Below are 21,370 nucleotides of genomic sequence, written 5' to 3' on the forward strand. Positions count from 1 at the left end.
GGGAACCATATGTGGTGCCAGGCAGACAACACAGGTTGCTTGTGCCCGACCTGCTGTATCATTACTCCGGCCTTGCAATTTTACCATTTAGAAATAAATTCCTTCCAATAGAAATCTGTAACTAATTTCTGAGTATCACTCAAGTGCCAAGAACTGAGTGGAAAGTTGTAATAGCAGATAAAAAATTCTCACATGTTCCACATACAGAGTAGATACGGGGACAATACTTTCCATACATGCTGTTAAGAGTCTAAAGGCTTAATTCTTGAGTGAGCAAACCATAACTGTTTCCAACTAATGGTGATGAGACAGTATTTTACAGTCCACATTTCAGACATTGTTGAGCTTTATTGTCCTTTATGTTCTTTGTCAGTTTTGATTCATTTGCATATCCCAGCAAGCTGTTCACCACATAAATGAAGTGGTTATGTCAAGCAAGAAGTTGAATGAAATTGTTCCATGTTGAAGGTGTTCAAAAAGCATTTCTTCAATATTTGGATCTGTTTCTTTAATACCCTACCACGTGACCTTTTGTTCTGAATGTAAGTTATGGTTAACCTAAGGCTAATAGTTTATTAATTTTAAGGCATGGGGATCTTTTATTCAATTCACTATGCTATCTTTATTTCCTTAGGTGGGTGGATAAACTTTCATTCCTGATATTTTTCTACGTCTTTGGCCTATGTCATCTCTCCCCTACTGTGGCTGTAGTGTATATGGCAAACACGAACCTATCAACCCCTCCTGAGAATATATCAACTGCTCTCTGAGAATTCATAAGATTAAAGTTTTTACTATAACTCTGAAGGGTATAGAGCCCTCTGTATGCCTATGTTCAGCACTGTGGCTTGTCACTGATCTTTCTGGCTTTCTGCTCTCTAGCCAGGATAATCTTTGGGACCTTTCCACTCATTGACTGTTCTTGCCACTGACCAAGCTGAAGTTCAGCAAACAATATATGTCCAGTATCATCAGATCTTATTCAGCCACATTAGCTCATTTGATACAAAGCTAAAGTCTGATTTCAGACCTTATCTTTATCTTAAAAACAGAGACAGTGTGTCCAAAGGAAAAATTCTGCATAGCTGCTGTTAGCCCTGTCGCATATTATTGTTCATAAAAAGTGCCAGGTATGCACTGGTGACATCTGACAGGTGGAGGGAGAAAAGTGGAGAGACAGAGTCTGTGGAGTGGGAGCAGAAAGAGAAAACTTACTGTGAGTGGGTGGGTCACTCTCTAAAACATTAAACGTGGCTCTTGCTAACAGAAATGACTGTTTAAAAATCAGGATCGCTTAAAAATCTTTTTCACCCATGACAGGTTTTTTAGCCTGAGAAATGCAATAATGAATGAGTGAGGTCAGAATCACCTCTGACTCATTTTCATTATGTGTTTGATTTTGAATTAATTTTTTGTTTTGCATGTTCAGAAACTTTTTACTGCTGCCATTTTTGGGTGATGCCCCACATTTAGTTACATCACGTTTAGTTACATGTGGGGGTTTAATTGTACTTTTGTAAACCTAAATAATCATCTGTCTATTTTATTTGAAATAGAAAGGTCTACTGAATTAAAAACATGTATTTTACATATTAAAGGCATATTTTTCATTGAAATAACAAAAAAATCAAAAGTAGGCAGCACTTTCCAATTTCAAAAAATTCCCACTTGCTCACAATGTAACTATTGTTATAAATATCTAGGAACATTTAATAAGAAATTTAATAAGAAAGATCATCAACTGTTCAGTCATTTGGTAGATAACTCTGAACTCTTTCTGGTGCCTGTGGGGCTACCTGGGGAACAAGAAAGGCAGAGTTCTGCTCCCAGGGAGACACAAAGTCGTCATCATCATCATCATCATCACCATCATCATCATCATCATCATCATCATCATCATCATCATCATCTTCAACAGCAACAACAGAGGAATAGGTCAAACGATGGCAGTGACCCCATAGTCACTGAACAACAGGAAAGGGAACAGGAAATGCAAACAGTTACTGCACATTGGTGTTTTGGAGGAACAGAAAAACAATGAGCAGAGGAGAGTGAAAGTGATATGAGATGAGAGCTAAGCATGAGAAGACCATGCCGGTCCTTTGTGCTATGATACTTAGGGTGGCATTTATTTTATTTTATTTTATATTTTGATTTTTGGGTCACACCTGGTGATGCACAGGGGTTATTCCTGGCTCTGCACTTGAGAATTACTCCTGGCGGTGCTCAGGGGACCATATGGGATGCTGGGAATCGAACCTGGGTCAGTGTTGTGCAAGGCAAACGCCCTACCCACTGTGCTATGTGATAGCACATTAGAGTGGCAATTACTCTGACGCACAGGAAAATTATTTGAAGGCTCTAAGAAGAGTGATGAAAACAAACTTAGTTTCCAAAATGTCACGAGAGCCATGAGAATGAGTCAGGCCCATTAAAATAACTGAGGGCTTGTCTAACTCATTATAAGGTCCTGAAAAGACACTGTGAGATAACAATGAAACTGGAATCTATTTTGGAGGGAGAGCTAAGGGAAGGAACTCCAAATGTGTGTAAGTCTTCCAACACGATCTTAATCAATGGGCCAAGATGGCTTTATTTATTTATCACTTGATAATGTGCATAAGATTCCAATGGTAATTGGAATTTCAGTTGCACTTGGACTTGACTGTCTGGTGCTTACCCTCCCCCCTTCCAGAGCACAGTATTCTGTGATAAAATAAGTATTTACTAACAAGAGCTGGTCTGATTAGTTGTTTATCTTGAAAATGTTAGACCTGCTTCATGGCAATACACTATATCACTCTTTATATGATATACCACACTAGGAGAAATTTCTACAGACTCATGATCTAAATATAGAAAATATCATGAGAATATTTTGAGAAAACTCAGAGTAATGGCTAAATAATCTGAGAAATATGAATGTTCTCCAGCAAATTTAGAACCCTGGAGATCTGAAAGAAATGGAAACATTAGACTACTTACTTCCAGGAACATGTGCAAAGCAGAAGACAGGAACTGAGACTGCAGGAGATGGGACTTGCTCAGGGCTGGAATCAGAGACACCAGGGTGGCCAGGAGCCACAGGGTGTTACTGAAACTGTTGAGGGGATCCGGGCTGGGGGGAAGCAAGCGAAGCGCAGGGGCCAGGAGTTGGGAGGAGACCCCGAGGGAGGAAAAGCCTTGTGCAGCCTGAGTTATGGTCTAAGGGCCCAAGGACAGGGGTCACAGATCCTGGAATTAAATTTCTGTCTCTGACTTGACCTGTGTGACAAAGAGGGCCTTAACCCCACCTGGGGGCTGAGTGGACGAGTCTAACTCTTTGCATCTCCCTCTCTCAGCTGTTGACATAAACTTCTCCCTCCACTGGCCCTCCTAGGACTTAGGAACAGTGCCTGTGGCCGTTTCTAGCATTAAGTCTAGAACACAGAGTTCTCTGGAAATACGGGAGTGGTTCTTTGTCCTCAGGAGGAAGCAAGTTAGAGTAATTATTTTACAGTAAGAAGAGAAAGAGTTCTGTTTTGCTTTAAGCTCTAACCAGGCTTCTCTGAGCTTTTTCTTTTTTCTAGTTTCGGACGATTCCCTCTGGTGCTCAGAACTCTCCTTTGGGTCTGTGCTTAGAGATCATTCCTGACGGGGCTTGGGGGATTCTAGAGGGCCCCAGGGATCAAGCCCAGGATGGCCACATGCAAGGCCAGTGTTCCACTCCTATACTATTGCTCCAGCCCTCTGAGCTCTTTCTTGACTAGGTTTCAACCTTGGCTTCTAAAGACAGAGCAAGTGTGGCTGTATAATCTAAAAGTCAAAGCTTTAATCTTAGAAGAATCCTGTGCCCTTTAAAGTGCCTACCTGAGAAAACCTGAGGCTACCCAAATTACGAAGAGCTTGTTCCACAGCACTGCTGAGGCTAAGGCCCCTCTTGCAGGCTCTGTGGGAATGCAGGAGCCTGCGTTCCATACGTACAGTCATTAAACACAAACACTGTCGCATGAACACAATTCCCTTTAAGCTCTCTTTAAGCTGAGGTCTCTGACTCTACCAGGTCCCTGCTTCCCTCACTCCCTGCCCCCTGCATTCCTTTTAAAGCCCCTGGAACCCCCTGTTGTAATCAGAACAAGGTCAGCTCTATCCCTGCTCTTAGCAGTTATTGAATAAAATCTGCTTTCACTGATTTTAACTAAAGTCCAAATGCGTATATATCTGAAAATGCAGGCAATATGCAATATATATCTTTTTCTAAAATCCAATTTTTATTTGCAAATAACTATTGAGAAGCTCCATATATTTCTTCTTTCTCTCGAGGGCAGGGGTTCCCAGGCGATGCTTAGGGGTCCTGGAGCCCACTCTGGGCCACTTGGGAGGATGTTAGGACCAGAGAGGATGCAGAGTTCCTTGTGCCCAGTGATGTTGAGGTCCATAAGTTCCATAAGTGTCACATCAGGTGGTATATGCAGGCCTCCAGGGCTGTGTTTGTGTAAGAGGGACCATGTGTGCTGGGATAATTTGTATGCATCTCTCACAACCGAGCTGTTCCCCTGCCTTCAAGTTGCTTTTTTTCTCAATTATTATTTCTAGCATATGCTTCTATACACTCTGCTTTATCTGATTTGTATACTTAAATCCCAAAAGTCACTGTGCAAAAACAATGCTAGGATAGAGATCTTATGTCAGATGTAAGGATTAACTAAAATGGATGATAATTTTGTGTAAGGAAATCATTCTCCATAGAATTTCAGAGATGGCTGGGTTATTGAATCACAGCATAAATAATTTGCTACAAAATAAAAATGAAGCTGTTTATAAAATTAAACAATCTAAAGAGAAATATCTAGTATGTACAACTTTTAATCCTCCTCTAAGCTAGTTTTATATTATAAACAATTACATAATAGGGGGAAAATAGTAGAATGTAGGAGCATCTCCAGTTTTTCAATATTCTCAGGGTAGGTAGACTTTGGGGTAGGAATTTTGAAGCAGGCAAGATATTATTTCCAATCATGTGTTTTGTTTTGTTCTCTTTTGCAAACTCTAAGATATAGCAATTAAAACATTTTAAAACCAGATTATGATTTATTTGTGGGCTAAGCATCAGTTTAGTATATAGCAACTAGAGTTTCTTAAAAATATAAGAAACACTAGATCAGAATAGAATAAATCGGTGTGTATACTATGGGAAGTTCTGGTAGCTTAATTTACAAAATCTTGCTTCACTTAAACTAACATGTTTGTATATGGGCATTATTGGATGAAGATATGTTTTACATCATAGAATAAGAGCAAAGAAGTTCAAAAAATTCTCCTCAGTATAATTTCAAGAAAATGACAGTGCCAGTCTGAGCTCCTTCTTTGGAATCCTCTAGATATCTGACTGGGGTCATTCATCCAGTAAAAAAAGTTAGTGAAGGCTTATGAACTCTGTCAAGGTTGATACAGTCCTTGTACTGGGTCCAAGAATATTGGGGTGGGGCTTCTTGTTCTATTTGGTGTTAAACAAGAGAGGAGGCCACATCCAAACAATGGAAAACCTATTTTCTTTGTAACTTATATCTACTGCATTTGGGGAGAAAGCATGTGCATATATGGACTCTGGTATTACTAATGCAAATATTCCTGATTCCAAGAGTCTGGGAAACCATACAAAGTAAAACTTTTAGTGTGAATTAGTAGATCTTTTACTTGACACACAAAAGCTGCTCAATAAATGACAAAGGAGTGGTTGAATTAAGTGTCCAATTTGCAGTATGACTGACGAATGAGACAATTATGAAAGGTTGGGTTACCACTGTCAAAGCTGATGGCCAATTCAAACAGAAAGAGTCAAGTAATATTGCTTTGAGTTTAAATTTATGAGGGTGAGCTGAGCAATTATTAAAGCCAACAGAAAATATTAAAAATGAGTATTTTTTAAAAACTGTGTTTTGAGGACCATTGTAGCACAGTATCACAATAACACAAACATATGCCAAGCCTGAAAGTATGATAGAAGAGGCTGATTCACTGAGCATCTTTATAATCATGCAAATTTTAGAAGCATCACTTCATGCCAAGTGTACAATGTGATTAATTTGAAGGGAGAAGATTCTAGGTGAATCCTGAGAAGGGGGCTTCCCCCCGCTGCACCCCCAACAAGTACTTGTTTTATTATAGAACTCAACCCGTTTTTAATTATTTGCTGACAAGACATAATGGGAGATCAGACCAGCTGAAAGATCTCAGAAGACCTTCAAGACACACTAGTCATGCAAGAGTGCCGTGGTCAACCCTGAAACAGGGTTTTCCTGGTAGGGACTCAGGTTAAGAGAGAAAGTATTCCTTAAATACATCCAAATAAGACTTCAGAAGTTCAGGATAAGTTTAGGATAAGGTGTAATAAGCAGAACTTCACTCAGTAAAAGAAATTTGTTTACGAGAGACTTGAAAGCAAGGCAAAAGCAGAATTTTATTAATAAATTTTATTAAATGTATGCCTGAAGCATAGGAATACAATATGTATAAAATTCCATCACAAAAAGTAGAACTATCCTAAATTTCTTCAGGCTATGCAAAAAATTTTATAACTTTCCTGTCTCAATTGCCTTACTTTCCAGATAAATAACCTAAACATTTATGAATTCTTACCATAAGTAAAGATGTGCCTTTTCTTTTCTAAACTGTTAGGGTATATCCTTTCATTTTTTTACATATAAAACAATTGCTGGAGCAAAATCTGAATGGAGAGCAGTTGTGTCAATATTAATCATGTTTATGCTGTATCTAGCTAGCTATAATATTGATGATCCTCCGAAGAATTTAATTACTGCCAGTGTAATTATGTTTAGATTTTGACTCTGGCTTTCTACTTATGGAAGACATACATTTTCTTTATGGGGTTCTCTAACCACTGAGCTCTGATATGGAGTAATTTAGTATTCTCTCATATGAGTTCATACAGATGTATACAGTTGAGCATTCTCTCATATGAGTTATACTTTTGAAGGTAGTACAGTGGACAAGCTAACTTTCTCACTTCTTCCTTTCTTCTTTCTTTACTTTTGCTATCAAGAAGCATACATCTCAACGTCATAACTCTAAGCCATCTGATTTTTAAGAAACTTACCTAAATTATTCAACACATTTGACTTGCAGATGTGACACTGCATTATATAAGCACCTGGCTTTCAAACAAAGATTCATAAGAAAGGCAATCAGCTCTGCTCCAGTTGTATGTACACAAAAAGGCTGTTTAAACAGTGTCAACTCACACAGCTTTGGGATGTTTCATTTAATAACACTGCAAGACTGCCAAATGCATACGTAAACCAGATTCTACAAAGTGAAAAACAAACCTCTCTCATCCTCAAATTGCAACACCTTTTTAGTTTAATTTAAATAACTGGGAAAGCATATTTGTCTGAAATCCTATTTGATGTCATTGCTCTTGAGGTTATGCAAATTCCATTCTATATAACATTATGCTAGAGAGAAACATACCAAACAGACATACACACAATGGAAACATGCAGTGGAGTTGGGCTTAATGCATGAACAGTAAAAGTGCACATAGAAGAGGCCAAGCACATCACTTAATTTTATGCAGGCACCGGTCTGTACTAAGAGTCTGAAACACTGTAAGCAAGCCTTAAGCAAAGGAGGAAATGTAGAGGGGAAACAGAGCTGAGAAAAATGAGTAGGAAATGGGCAAGATGACTCGTCTATACTTGAACATCTGACCTGTCAGCTGGTCGTCGCCTGCAGCAGGGGCGATGCGAATGTAAGGTGTTGTAAGCTGAGTCACGATTATCGCAGCTATGGCAAAGGAAGATTCCCAGGTCAGCATGCATGAGGGAAGAAAAAGCCAGACTGAAGCTAGGCTAGCAAGGAGAATCTCGATCAGTATATATACATTGTCTCAAGTTTGTTCCAACAACAACAAACGAAGAAGGAAAAGAAAAAACCAACAACATAGCAAGATGGTGAATTTTCTGAACTCCTTTTCTCTTAAACAAGGTATCGTCAGACATAGAGATTTCTGACTAGGACACAGTTGTAAGCTTTGACTGAGATTTGAGGTAGATCTACTGAGTGGGGAAAAGGGTTTTTTTTAAAAAAATATTTAAAAAAAAAGTATCTTAAAAAAATAGTCCTAAAGTGAATAGTGTTTCCAAATGTTATTGAGTAGAGTTTATAAAAAGCCATAACTAATTTTGATGATCCAATCTCTAGGCGTTTCAAATTTATCAAGTTATTTAAAATTCTGTTGCTTATTTAAAAAGTCACAATATTTCATTTTTTGCTAAATTTACTTTTGTGAAGAACAGTATCTTCTCTTACTACAAACATTTTTATCTGGAGAAAATTGACTGTTAGCTAAATTTCATAGACAGCATTTTCATTGAGAGACTTAATTTTGTCACATGAAAGGGAACTTAAAAAGGTAGCTAAAAGTATCGGTTAAAGAAATAAAAACAATCATTGCCTTTGCTTTAATTGTCCTGGTTTACATGTGACCAGAGAAATTATTAAGATTCTTGGAAGCAGATCACGTGGGCTTCTTGGTTTGCTTGAACAGCTCAGCAGTTGTGTTTAGGTGGTTAAAATTTATGGCATAGATATTGGAAAAAAACAGAAAATTAAAACGTCAGTTCTAACATGATACAGCTGGAAAATGATGCAAAGAAAAAATATTGGAAATTTAAGAACAGGCTTACAGTAAAGATTACTAGTTTACATGGAACAGCCTGGGTGCTGTTAGAAATGTGGCAGTGAGTAAGGAAAATAGATCATCTACCATCTGCAGATGATTAAATCCAAAACTGCCGCTGCATAATATTTTGAAATATCCCTCTGCACCACTCATACAGCGCTGCTCCTTGTAACCAGACAACTGCGGCAACTGGATTTAAAAATGGGATAATCATCTCTCACACGTTATTTATGAAACCTTCCTAGTCTTGCTAAGTGAGATGAATAAACTAAGTTTGGTCAAAGAATGGAGAGCTCTCAAGGTATTACAGAAGGTAATTTTCTGGGAAGACTGATGCAATTTTATATGTGAATATAATTGTAAACAGCAAAATGTTATTTCCAAGACTTGTTAAACGTAACATTTGCCTGGATATAGACTACTAATAGCTCTGTGTGGTTTCTTTCCACTACCTATTGAAAAATCTGACTGCTGCATTTTGAGGAAAATTATGATATCCTGCATTAAAACAAACCAGAGAATCTATCCACTACCACTACCACCAAAGATAATCTACCGGAACAAAAGTTACTTGAAAATAGTGGTATTGGGTACAGAGCATTCCCAGCTGAAAGGCACGCTGAGACCTAAAACTCCCATAGAAAAAGTCAATGGCAAATACCAGGATGGATTTAAATACGGCCTTTCTGTTCTGTCTGGGAAATATTCTTTTTAACTCTTAATTTAAGATAAAAAATTTATGTTGCAAATTACCATGAAACAGGAGTCATCTGGCCCACGGCCTGCTTTAGCAAATAAAGTTTTATTGGAATACAATTACCTCTATTTACTTCTGCAGCAGCAATGGCTACTCACGACTGCAGTGACAATTAAGTAGTTCTTGGCAAAGATTTTTTGGCTCACAAAGTCTAAAAGGAATTTTTACAATCTACCTTTTACCTAAAAATTTGCTGTACTGTCTTAAAATAGCAATTAAAAAAATAAAAAAGAAGATCACTGAATTTGGTAAAATAAAGTCATCAATGCATTCCTGTGCTTTGGAGGTATTATCTGATCCTGACAAATTTAAAGTGCCCTTTAGGTACAAAGATGTGAATGGAAGAGTAGAAAGTTCACAGAGTATATCAGATTTCCTAAGTGCTATTTCAGTTGCATGTAGCAGGATAGCAGGGCCTTCTGAGACTTGATTAACTAGCATTTAACAATTTGTCTTGCATGACTCAGAGTGTTACTTGAAAAATGAGTTTGTATCAAATAAGTTTGGAAACAAAGTTGCACAAAATTAAACAGAGTCTATTTCCCTTACAAGCTTCTTTGCTTTTGTTTTTGGGCCACATGCAGCTGTGCCCAGGACTTACTTTGGCTCTTGCCTCATGGTTCACTCCTGGTGGGCTCAGGGGATATGAGGTGCTGGAGATCAAACCAGAGTCAGCTGAGAGCAAGGCGACTCCCTAGCCCTTCTTTGGGAACTTCTCAGGGGCCTCAATGTCATCACACCAAACAGTAAGATGATTTCAGGCCAAGAAAAAAAATCTCAGTGTAAAATGATGAATGATGAGCCCGAGAGATAGTACAGTAGATAAGGCATTTGCTGTGCTTGTGGCTGACCCGGGTTTGGTCTCCAGCACCTCCTATAGGCACTCCCCCTGGGCAACCCCGCACTGAGTCAGGAGTGAGCCCTGAGCACAGCCCTATAACAAACAAATGAAAACAAACAAAACGCCAAATGAGCGCTGGGGATATGGCTCCAAGGTGGAGACAATGTTGGGCTTGCTCGAGGCCCATCGGATCATTCTCAGTCTCCGAGCCCTCAAGCAGCATCTGTGAAGGAGCCAGCAACACTGAGCCTGAGCACTGAGCACAGAGCAGCAGGCTCGCACCTCCGGATAGAGTTCGCTAGGAGCTTCTCCTGGGGCCTAAACACTGTCAGGAAGGCCCCTATTTGGGGAAAAAAAGAAAGAGGAAATGCAAAATGACAAAAGTATTATATTTCCGCTTCTATTTCTATATCCATAAATGATGGTCAATTAGCATATATAAATGGCCTTACAATATAATTTGTTTTCTTGTGTATTGAATATGAGTAATTAAAATGAATCTTAATTAGCTTTACATCTCAAGAGACATTCTTTTCAGTTCTTTTATCACTGTATTTCATTCTGTAGCATTGTGGGCGAAAAAGGGGGATAGTTCTTTGAGCAAAACCATGAACAACAACAACAACAACAACAACAAAAACAGTCTAGAGAAACTTCTCAAAGAGCCTTGTGATTATAAAACGAAACATTCAAATTTCTGAATGTAAAATTGCATCAGAACAATAGAAATCCTTCAGGTTTTCTGAAGGTCTTTCAGCTAAGCATACATGTTTCTCAGTACAAATGTAAGGCAAATAAAACAATAAACTTAAACACAGTGAAAACATTTTTTTACACAGAAAAATGCATCTTAAAATATGACACTGTATGGTTGGTTTTCTCTGTGTGTAAGGTTTATAGACTGACTTATATAATATTTTTAGAAAGAATTTAGAATGAGTTTTTATTTTTTACTTTAAACTCCAGTGCTGTTAGCCAAATCATAGCAAGGAAAGGATTTAGTCAACATCTAAGGCTCTGCTTCTCTAAAGAATAAAAAATAATGTAATAAAACCTCCCTCAAACTTTTATGAACTCAAAATCCTTAAAATTTAGTCAGTGATATATTTGTGCATCTGTACTTAAAAGTATTAAAGATTAAGCTATGACTGACATATATAGGGGGCATTCATAATAATGTTTATAATAAATGGATATAAGAAAGCTCTAAAATAAATCCACTTTCAAGGTAAAACACAATACCATGTTAAGGAAATTATTTTATATAGGGGGCAAATGTAATATTGATGCAAAGTATACAGTTTGAACAGACTATATAAATAATAAAATATATTTCAGTTGATTTAACTTATTAGAGAACTTTACAAGATATGTAATTTATTACAGGACAGAGTTGGGCTTTCAAGTGTAACTTGCTCATTTAGAACTGATCATCAAAAGTTTTCCAAAACTAAGAGAACTATTGGTTCCTGCAGCCATATCAAAGGTATATTAAGGTTCAAGAAAATACACACACTATTAATAAATTATAGATGAATCAGGAGGTCTTAAGAAGATTCCAACTATAAAAAATAGAACGTGAATAAAGCTGGTAATAAAAATTAGACAAAGACAAGGATAGTTATGAGCTATCTTGTTTACTCTGCCATATAGATTAAAGGGTATCCTTTAAATTGGGAGGGTAATGTTCAAATATCATGATACTATGTTATTATTTGGCATCTCTATTTTTAAGCTCAAAGATGGAACTGTTTGTAAGTGTTTACCTGTATCCAATGATCACAACACAGTCACATATACCTATGGAAAGTCTATGTATATAATTAAAGAAAGGACTCTTACAAATACAGGCAGTTCCCTACGTATATGAAATAGGAAAAAAACACACCTTAACTTTTTTCCTGAGTCAAATTTTATGAGGTTTTTGTATTTGAGATGATTATTGTCAAAATAAACCATTAAATCCTGAATAAATTAAAGTTATAAATAGTATAATACATTTTGAAGCAACATACATATACCGAAAATTACAAGCTAGTTCTTTGTGAAAACAAATCCACCTCTATACATTTTTTTATAAAATTATTTTAGGATTTCTCTTATTAATAATTGTGGCAAAACCCAGAATATTTAAACTCTTAACTTCCAAACACCTTTCCTAGAAGGTACCAACAAATTTATTAGACCTACCTGAGTCCATTTTGACTAAGAAGTCAAATGGAATGAATTCTCATACAGAATCAAGAATTTCTAAAGATTTCTAGTCTGACCAGGAAAAAACAAAGCTAACAATAAGGTTGGTGAAGCAATGCACTGTCCAGTAAAGGTATATTACTGAATGTGTACATGTAGAACGTTCTATAATAAATCAGCATCAAATAGTGTAGTTTCAACTGGAAGAATATTTCCTAAGAATTTTTTCCTAAAGTATGATTCTGTGAGCAAAAATGACAATGCTATATGCTGAATATTAAAATGCGTTTCCTTTTTTTCCCCTCAAAGAGGGTATTTGGATAGAGTTTGCTGCTGTGTAAATGTTTGCAAATGACTCAAAAAATAAAAGTGGGAACTATTTAGTCAATCAGGTCATCTGATTGCCTAATCATCCTTTGGTGAATTGAAAAACAAATTACAATATTGATTAAATCTAGCTGATGAAAGAAAATAATCCAAATCACCATCTAATTCAATGTATTGTGCAAACAATCAACATCAGATTTCCTTATTTACTAGAGTGTTATTTCTGTAATTACTTAACTGTGTAGATTAACAGGATGACAGAGATTTCACTGTGTTCAAAGTAAACTTGGGCAGTCACCCAAAGTTAATGAAGAGGAAGACAGAAACTTTTACAATGTAATACTGTCACTGGCCAGAGGTTCTGCTGGAGTCCAAATCTTTGGGACCAAACATATTATGTGAGTGACCTTGGTAAGTAAATTAATCTTCAAAAATAAGCATTTTCTTCATCAGAAAAAAGAAGTATGAAAGTGATTTCAGAGCTTTAATCTGTGCCTAAATTTGAAACTGAATGTTTTTTTAGACCTCAAGAATATGCATTGAATTCAACAGAGAATATGAACATGTGAAATGATCAGTACCTAATTCAAGGACTACTAAATATTGTAACAATAGTTATTAGGCATTAAAACTCATGTGTACTTTTATTTATTACTAAGACAAGGAAACTCCATTAGGAACAAGTTATTTAAAGGACTAAATACATAAAACCAATATAAATAGATTCTCAGAAATAAAATTAATTGTGAATTCATGCAGACAAACAAAATACAAATGCGATGAGTATTCCTACAATGCCTGATATAACATAAAACTAAAAAATAGGGACCCTCTTCTCCTAAAGACTTTGATTCCAAAGGCCTTCTAACACATTTTGGCACCCAGAGCAGCTTCCTACAGCAATGCACTGGGACTGTGAGCTGGGCTACAACTCCACGCTGCCTGGGGATGGATCTTTCCTCTCCACCCTGTTTTTCTGCATGGAAAATGGCAGCGGCAGCAATATCCACGTGGTGAGAGCCACCTTCTAAGACTCCTAACCCAGAGATATATGGATTTTACACTTTGGGGCTCATAGGCAATCATGGGAAGTGGGTGTTACCGGCACACCCTCGGCCCAGATAAAGCCGGAGCTGCTGAGAGTGAAAGGGACCCTCTGCTCCTAAAGACTTTGATTCCAGAGGCCTTCTAACACATTTTGGCATCCAGAGCAGCTTCTTACAGCAATGCACTGGGACTGTGAGCTGGGCTATGCAATTTCTGGCAGAATTTTCCCTGGACTTTATACAGAAATCCAAAACCGACTTAACATCTCTTAATTGTCAGCAATGTGAAACGGTTCCTTTTTAGCAGGTCTGACTTTGGGGGGAAACTCCAAACAATAGCAGTGAGTTTTTTGTTGAAATATTGAAGGTAATCAAAGTAGCAGCCATTTCTCTGGACTGTGAATTAAGCAATAGCCCCACATGGCCGAGAAGAGGAAATATCCCTCTTTCCCGGTCGTTTCCCATTTTCGGGGAGAAACTCGGCATGGCGTCCACCATACTATGAGGCGCGGGAAGGGGGATGATGGAAGGAAAATAAAAAGAAAAAGGAAAAAGGGAAAAAAAATGAATTATGTACTTGGAGCAGTGGGGCTACATATCTCTTCATTCTAAGCAATGGAAAACTAATTATCAAATGCTTCCTTGTTAGTAGGGCTGTCTTTCTTGGGGGGAAACTCCAACAACAATAGTGAGTTTTGTGGTGAAATATGGAATGTAATCAAGGTAAAGAGAAAATGAAGTGAAATTCATCAGTTATGCAGTTGGGGGTGGGGGGCGTGGGCGGGAGGTATACTGGGGTTTTTGGTGGTGGAATAGGGGTACTGGTGAAGGGATGGGTGTTTGAATATTGTATAACTGAGACATAAGCCTGAGAACTTTGTAACTTTCCACATGGTGATTCAATAAAAAAAATTTAAAAAAAACCCAAAAAACTAAAAAATATTTGTTTTGCTACTCAATGAGAATTTTGGAAATGTAGATGAATGTAAACGATGCAGTCAAATTATGAAAGTTAAGACCATAAAAATATATTTATAATCAATAGAAATCAAATGACTGATTACCTTTGACCTTATTTAATCAATTTGGCTCTGGGCTGAGTGTTGCTTTCTTGCCGTAATTTATAAGCCAAATTACATTATATACTGATGGTCTCTAATTGAATGAATGGGTTTAACTACAAGTATTAACTTACAACACCCATTTGAATGTAGCCTTTTACATTTCTTGAAGCATTTCTAATGTTCTGATGAAAATCTATGCTGCAGAACTGACAAGAAGACATTAAAACTTGTCATGTTGTGCACATACCTTTCTTCTTCAAGAGACACTGTTAAGGGGATCTTATAGTGGTTGGGCATAGCTGCATCTAAATCTCATCCTTAATGACTTGTTTGTATTTGGAATTACAAACAGGCCTGAGAATAGGAAGTTCCACCATAAAATTACTCGGTTACTGGATTCAAAGAGACACACAATCAACGGAGGAAGCACATAGACTCTATTCTATAGTATTTTTATGACGATGCATTTGCCTGACAGTGGCAGGCATTAACTTATGTCTTTGTACATGAGGATGCACTGGACATACTACCATAGCTTATGTATAGCACTGTGGCTTAAAGACAAGTTTTGAAATAATATGCAAATTATTTTTATTTAAAGGGAGTTTTGAAAACTACTTAGAAGACAGATATTTAATTTATTTTAAAAAAGTACATGAAATACCATCATTAACTGCTATACAATTCTAACATATTCACACTTGAACACATTAATTTCGATGAAGTTAATATTTTAAGAAGTTTTGAAATACCACTGAAAATTAAAGGACATAAACTACAAGAGCATCCTATGATTTCAACATACCTTTTGTGGCCACTCGAACACAGTCTATTTTGGTTTCCTGTGTCAAATAAAGAGGGGGAATTATTATTCTAGTTGAAAACAAAAGATATGCACAGTTCTATTGAATACTAATAGGTTCACATTGCTATAAATGTGGTATAATCACATTCAATATTTAGTAATCAATCACATGGATAAACAAAAAGAATAAATAAGGTTATTCCTTGCGTCACACACAGGCACACTTTCGGGATCCAGTGTTGGTGGTGTTGAGCATTTCTGGGGCAGAGGATGAGCAAAACACCAAACAAAACTGTTTCTGATGGCCTGGCTTTCCTCTCACTCCTGGTGCAATGAATGAGACTCTGTGTCCCTTTTTACTGGCAGAACTCAAGATAAGGGTGATGTCAACTCATGCTGTGAAGGGGGAAATCATTATGGTAGTTTGAAAACTTGCCCTTCTATTTAAGGAGACTTTGTAAATCTAATAGAAACTATCTGGCTATTATCATCATGCTATAAAACCAACTAATTCAGCGTTGGTATGAGTGGAAAGGCACTATTTCAAAACAACTCATAAACAGTTTTTAGTTTGTTTCTCTCATACTTCTAAAGATGTTTTATAGAAAAAGATATCTAATTTAGTCACAGCTATTGGATGCATAAACATCCGATAGGAAATAGGAAAGAACATGCTGAAAAGATAGTTGTGAAATTTTTCAAATGAGCTAGTATATAGCTCTATTATTTCTTGTGAAATACATCTAATTTTTGGTAAAAAAGTAAAACCTGAGGATACAAAACAACCTGTTGAACATGTATTCTAACTATAAAAGTTCATTTTATTCCATAAAATACGTAGGTGAAATTATTCCAAGTGAAAACACACAAAAAGCACAATTTTTTATCTTACTAGCTTTACTACCACTACTACCCTATTTCATCTTATTCTCTGTTCACGTTAATAATTCTAAATAGTGTACATAAATAAATATCTATTAAACTTACCCCATTCGCTCTACTAGCAGCTTGGTAATAAATTCTGTAGCTTTTATGTGGGAGAAGAGGAGTATTCCAATATCCACTGTATGTCTTATTATCACCAATAGTAAAGGGCTGAGCAGCTTGGAGGCTGTTTGCTGGGAATTCTGCAGCAAAGTAGTACTGAGAGTTCAGGATTGAAGCATTCTGGAAGTGAATTGGCACTGGGTAGCACTTTAAGATTTCTGTTGTCTTTTTAGATCTGCGTGGGCGTTCTTCCTCAACAACTATCTGGTAGACACTAGAAAAAAAAAAAGGTACCATCAAAGAGTTTTTAATAATAACTGAGCTATCTTTATTTGCATTTACCCATGGGATATCCAAAATTACAAATCCTCTAATTCAATAATAGCACTGTAGCATTGTCCTCTCATTGTTCATCAATTTACTGTTTTTGGCATATCAAATACGCCACAGGTAGCTTGCCAGGCTCTGCCCTGCGGGCGGGATACTCTTGGTAGCTTGCTGGGCTCTCTAAGAGGGACGGAGGAATTGAACTCGGGTTGGCTGCCTGCAAGGCAAACACCCTATCCTCTGTGCTATCACTCCAATCAAGAAGTCCTTGGTAAAATGGACAAACACCACAGCATTTGCTTAGTAAAAGAGAAGAAAATATTTAATGTCCACCTGCAGAGTTCTCTTATCCCATATAATATGTTTTATTGAGAAAAATAAAATTCACCAAAATTTGTTTTAAAAATATGAGATTTCTTGTGTCTATATGGACACTGGGATGCTTTATTCACAAATAACTGGAGGTTAATATGCAATTAGATTATATAATAAATAAAAAGACATTAACTGTCAAGTTTTAAGAAAAAATGTATTATTTTCTTCAACAACGGCTATAAGAGTGCATGTTTTAACACATCAAAAAACAATGACTAAGGATTCCCCTTTTCTTACATTCCTCTGCCCTTCTCTTAACCATACTCAGTAAAGAGACAGAGATGATGTACAAAAAGTTAAGAAAAGATACTGGAATTTCAAAAGCTAACTTGCAGTTATGACAGTTTCTAAGGTTAATTGAATTATATGTAAAGGTACTATGGAAATCTGCATCCACTGAAGATGCCTCTAAGGATGGATGTTCCCATTAAGAAGCAGATCTTCCTGTGCCAGCTCTTTTTTGCCATGCTTCCCCCAACAATTTTGCTCTCTAACCAACCTCAGAAGAATGGGAGAAAATTCAAAGTAATGGAATTGATAGAATTGTACATATATATGTAGCACTGTAGCACTGTCCTCCGTTTTTCATAGATTTGCACGAGTGGGCACCAGTAACGTCTCCATTGTGAAACTTGTTACTGTTTTTGGCATATTGAATACACCACGGATAGATTGCCAGGCTCTGCTGTGCGGGTGGGATACTCATGGTAGCTTCCCGGGCTCTCTGAAAGGGAAGGAGGAATTAAACCTGGGTCAGCCCCACGGCAAGGCAAACACCCTACCTGCTGTGCTACTGCTCCAATCCATATAATTGCATATATATGGAATTGTATATGTACATGGAATTGTACACATATAATATACATGTATACACTTTGAGCCACATCCAGCAGTGTTCAGGGCCTACTCATGTCTCTGTGCTCAGGGATCACTCCTGGCAGTGCTCTGGAAAAATATGGGGTGTATAGTATCAATTCTAGATTGGTGACCTGTAAGAAAGGGCCTGACCTGCTCTACTATATTTCTGGTATCAGAAATGGAATATTTAAATTAAAATGTATGTCTTTGGAATGATTAACATTTGTGTGGTTGTTGGCAGTGAACAAAGTTTCTAATACGGAGAAAAGCTAAATCCTGACAGCATTTTCCAGAAGCTGAACCGAGATGACGTTCAAAGCCTAGAAAGAACATTTTTGATTTAATTGTTTTGTTTTTTGTTTTTGGGCCAGAACTAGTAGTGCTCTGGGATCACTCTTGTCAGGGCTGGGGGTCCATATGCAGTACGTGGGGTCAAATCCTAGTCATCCATATATAAGGCAAGTACTCTGCTTGTGTTATTGTATCGCTACACTACCTCCTTTTAATTACCATATCAGAAAGGCAGTAAGACTCCACTGAACAATATTGCAACCCTAAAGTTTATATAGGTATCACTAATGCAGAGAAAAAAGCTAACAGTCCTTCCCTCAGGGGTTCTTCTCTGTGACCTTTGAATTTTAAACTGGGTAAATTGCCTCTTTTGCAAGTACAACCCTTGACACATCCTATTACAGCAATGCAATGCAGCTGCTATTCAGTTTGTGATTCTGTCTAAATAAAACTCAAATGTTGTAGAACAGCAGAATGATTGCTTAGTAGATCGAGTGTTCCGTGGGCTCATAGTGTAATGGTAAAGTGAATTCTAAGCATAGATGGAAAAATTAAAAATGAAGAAATGACTCTTCCTTTCTAATAATATTAGAAATATTTTATTGGTCTGACCAGGCAGAAGTTCCACCAAATGTGTAGAATTCTCAATACATATTTCACATGAAAGAAAGTGTTTAGAAAGAATTTCTATAGCAAAGTGAGGAACATATACAGCAGGAAAGTAACCATTTATTCCTCCTTACTTTTTTTTCTGTTTTCCGGTACAGTGATTTAAAAACACATATGAAGTTCTTTGACACTTATTCCACTGAGAAGTAGGGCTGACCAAATATAGCGACAGCAAGGGACCAAAAGATAACAGAAGAGGGGCTGGAGCGATAGCACAGTGGGTAGGGCATTTGCCTTGCACTCGGCTGACCCAGGTTCTATTCCCAGCATTCCATATGGTCTTCCATATGGTCCCCTGAGCATTGCCAGGGATAATTCCTGAGTGCAAAACCAGAAGTGACCCCTGTGCATCGCCAGGTGTGACCCCAAAAAGCAAAAACAAGCAAACAAACAAACAAAAAACAAAAGAGAAGAGAAGAGACACTGACGAGGCTTCGGAGAGAGGAATGTGCAACTCCTGGCTCGTTCCCTAGGAAAAGTTGTTTGGGGAGAAGAATGTTATGAAACACAACCATCAGGATGAAGTCCCAGGTGCTGAACCTGCCATGCACAGAAGCCCTATCAAGAAGTGCCCAAGAGCTCAGAGGTGACAGTTGCATCACCGGTAGCCATGAGTTTAGGCCATCTTGGAAAGTCACACAACTGAGCCTTCAGATGACAGTCACTTGGAAGATCCCAAGAGGAAATTATCAAGTATTTGCTGCCCATGAAATCACACAATGAACACAAAGGTTGTCTTAAACTTCTAAGCTTCTGAGTGGTTGGAATATACTGGGTCTTAACTGGTATAAAAGGTCAAAGAGGAGCAAGAGGAAGGACTAAGGGCAAAGGTTGTAGTACAATCATATCTGACAGCAACAGATCAAGAAGTTTTAGATAGTATGTCATTAAATGTAGATGGCATTAAGTGTCGCTGTTCACTTGACACTGTAGGAGTGGGAGCATTACCATTTGTGTGTAGTTTATGGTCCAGATTTCATAACTGAAATTTTAAATAAATTTCTTAAGGTCTTGTTTTTAATCTCCTGAGAAATTAGATTACTTAGATATCTAAGATAAATTTTATATATACAGATTTTTTTCTTTTGGTGAGGGGAAAGGGTCGGACCACATCTGATGATGCTCAGGGGTTACTCATGGCTTTACACTGAGGAATTACTCCTCGTGGTGCTCCGGGTACCGTCTGGAATGCTGGAGATCAAACCCAGGTCAGCCATGTGCAAGGCAAATGCCTTATCTACTGTACTATTGCTCTATGCCATATATCCAGAATTTTTATTCAACATATAATAGTCACAAAATATAAATCATATGCTTAATAACTTGCTTCACAGTGGGATTATCTAATTAACAAAATAATTGTTGAAAATGATTTCCTTCTATCATTCTGCTTTTCTCATATTTGCATGATTATTTTTACATGGTATGCTTTTCAAAAGTTCACTGAAACTGTAACACCTGGGAAACCCATATACAGGATAAAGTGAAAATATATGAAGAAAAGGGTTGCAGATATTATTCCAAACAGTTAGTGATGGAATAATTTATAATATAGTAATACCCTGCCCATGGAGGTTCTAGTATTCCATTTTACTTGTGAGAAAAGTAAGGTCCAACATGCATATCTATTTAGTCTGGGGACAACAGCTAGATGTGCTCTTTATTTTTTTTAAGCATTATAAGAAAGGTTTTTATATTTAAAATTTTTTTAGTCACCGTGTATTACAAAGTTTTTCATAGTTCGGTTTTTAAGAATAGTGTTGCAATACCTATTCCCTTCACCAGCGTCCACTTCCTTTAACCAACAACTCCTCATCCCCCTTTGCCTCCCACCCAGCAATCTGCTTCTATGAGACACATTTTTTTTAGTAAGTTTCTGCACTATGGTTTACAGTACCGTTTACTGACAGGGTTTCATGCTTGAAACTTTGCCACCTCAGCTTTCCCCTCCTTCCAGTTGAATACTTTCCCTCACCATAATCATTGGCCCCTCACTGCCCTTTGTGTTAAAAAACAATGCTATTAGTGCTGTGAAAAAGGACTGGTTAAAGCACTTGTGTGGTGTCTGCCCACATGGACATCACCACTTACTCATCATACACACAAAGCGACACTCCATCCTTCCCATAATTCGTTTGTTTTCAGCA

At 37.3% G+C, this 21,370-nt stretch overlaps 1 protein-coding gene across 11 annotated transcripts in view; it reads right to left on the minus strand.

The window, feature by feature from the left end:
* PTPRM (protein tyrosine phosphatase receptor type M) overlaps positions 1 to 21,370 on the minus strand; it is an 853,909-nt gene that overhangs the window by 269,099 nt on the left and 563,440 nt on the right. For 7 of the 11 annotated variants that reach the window (XM_055126599.1, XM_055126592.1, XM_055126597.1 and 4 more), the window contains exons 12-14: positions 16,704 to 16,977; positions 15,717 to 15,753; positions 7,711 to 7,785 (exon numbers count right to left, since the gene is read on the minus strand). In XM_055126599.1, the coding sequence (XP_054982574.1) occupies positions 7,711 to 7,785; positions 15,717 to 15,753; positions 16,704 to 16,977 (386 nt within the window). The remainder of the gene's footprint in view (positions 1 to 7,710; positions 7,786 to 15,716; positions 15,754 to 16,703; positions 16,978 to 21,370) is intronic. The other 4 variants (XM_055126601.1, XM_055126595.1, XM_055126600.1 and 1 more) reach the window with 1 other exon arrangement.

This window comes from Sorex araneus, chromosome 2 (genome assembly GCF_027595985.1).
Source record: "Sorex araneus isolate mSorAra2 chromosome 2, mSorAra2.pri, whole genome shotgun sequence".
In the NCBI taxonomy this organism is placed as follows: Eukaryota; Metazoa; Chordata; class Mammalia; order Eulipotyphla; family Soricidae; genus Sorex; species Sorex araneus.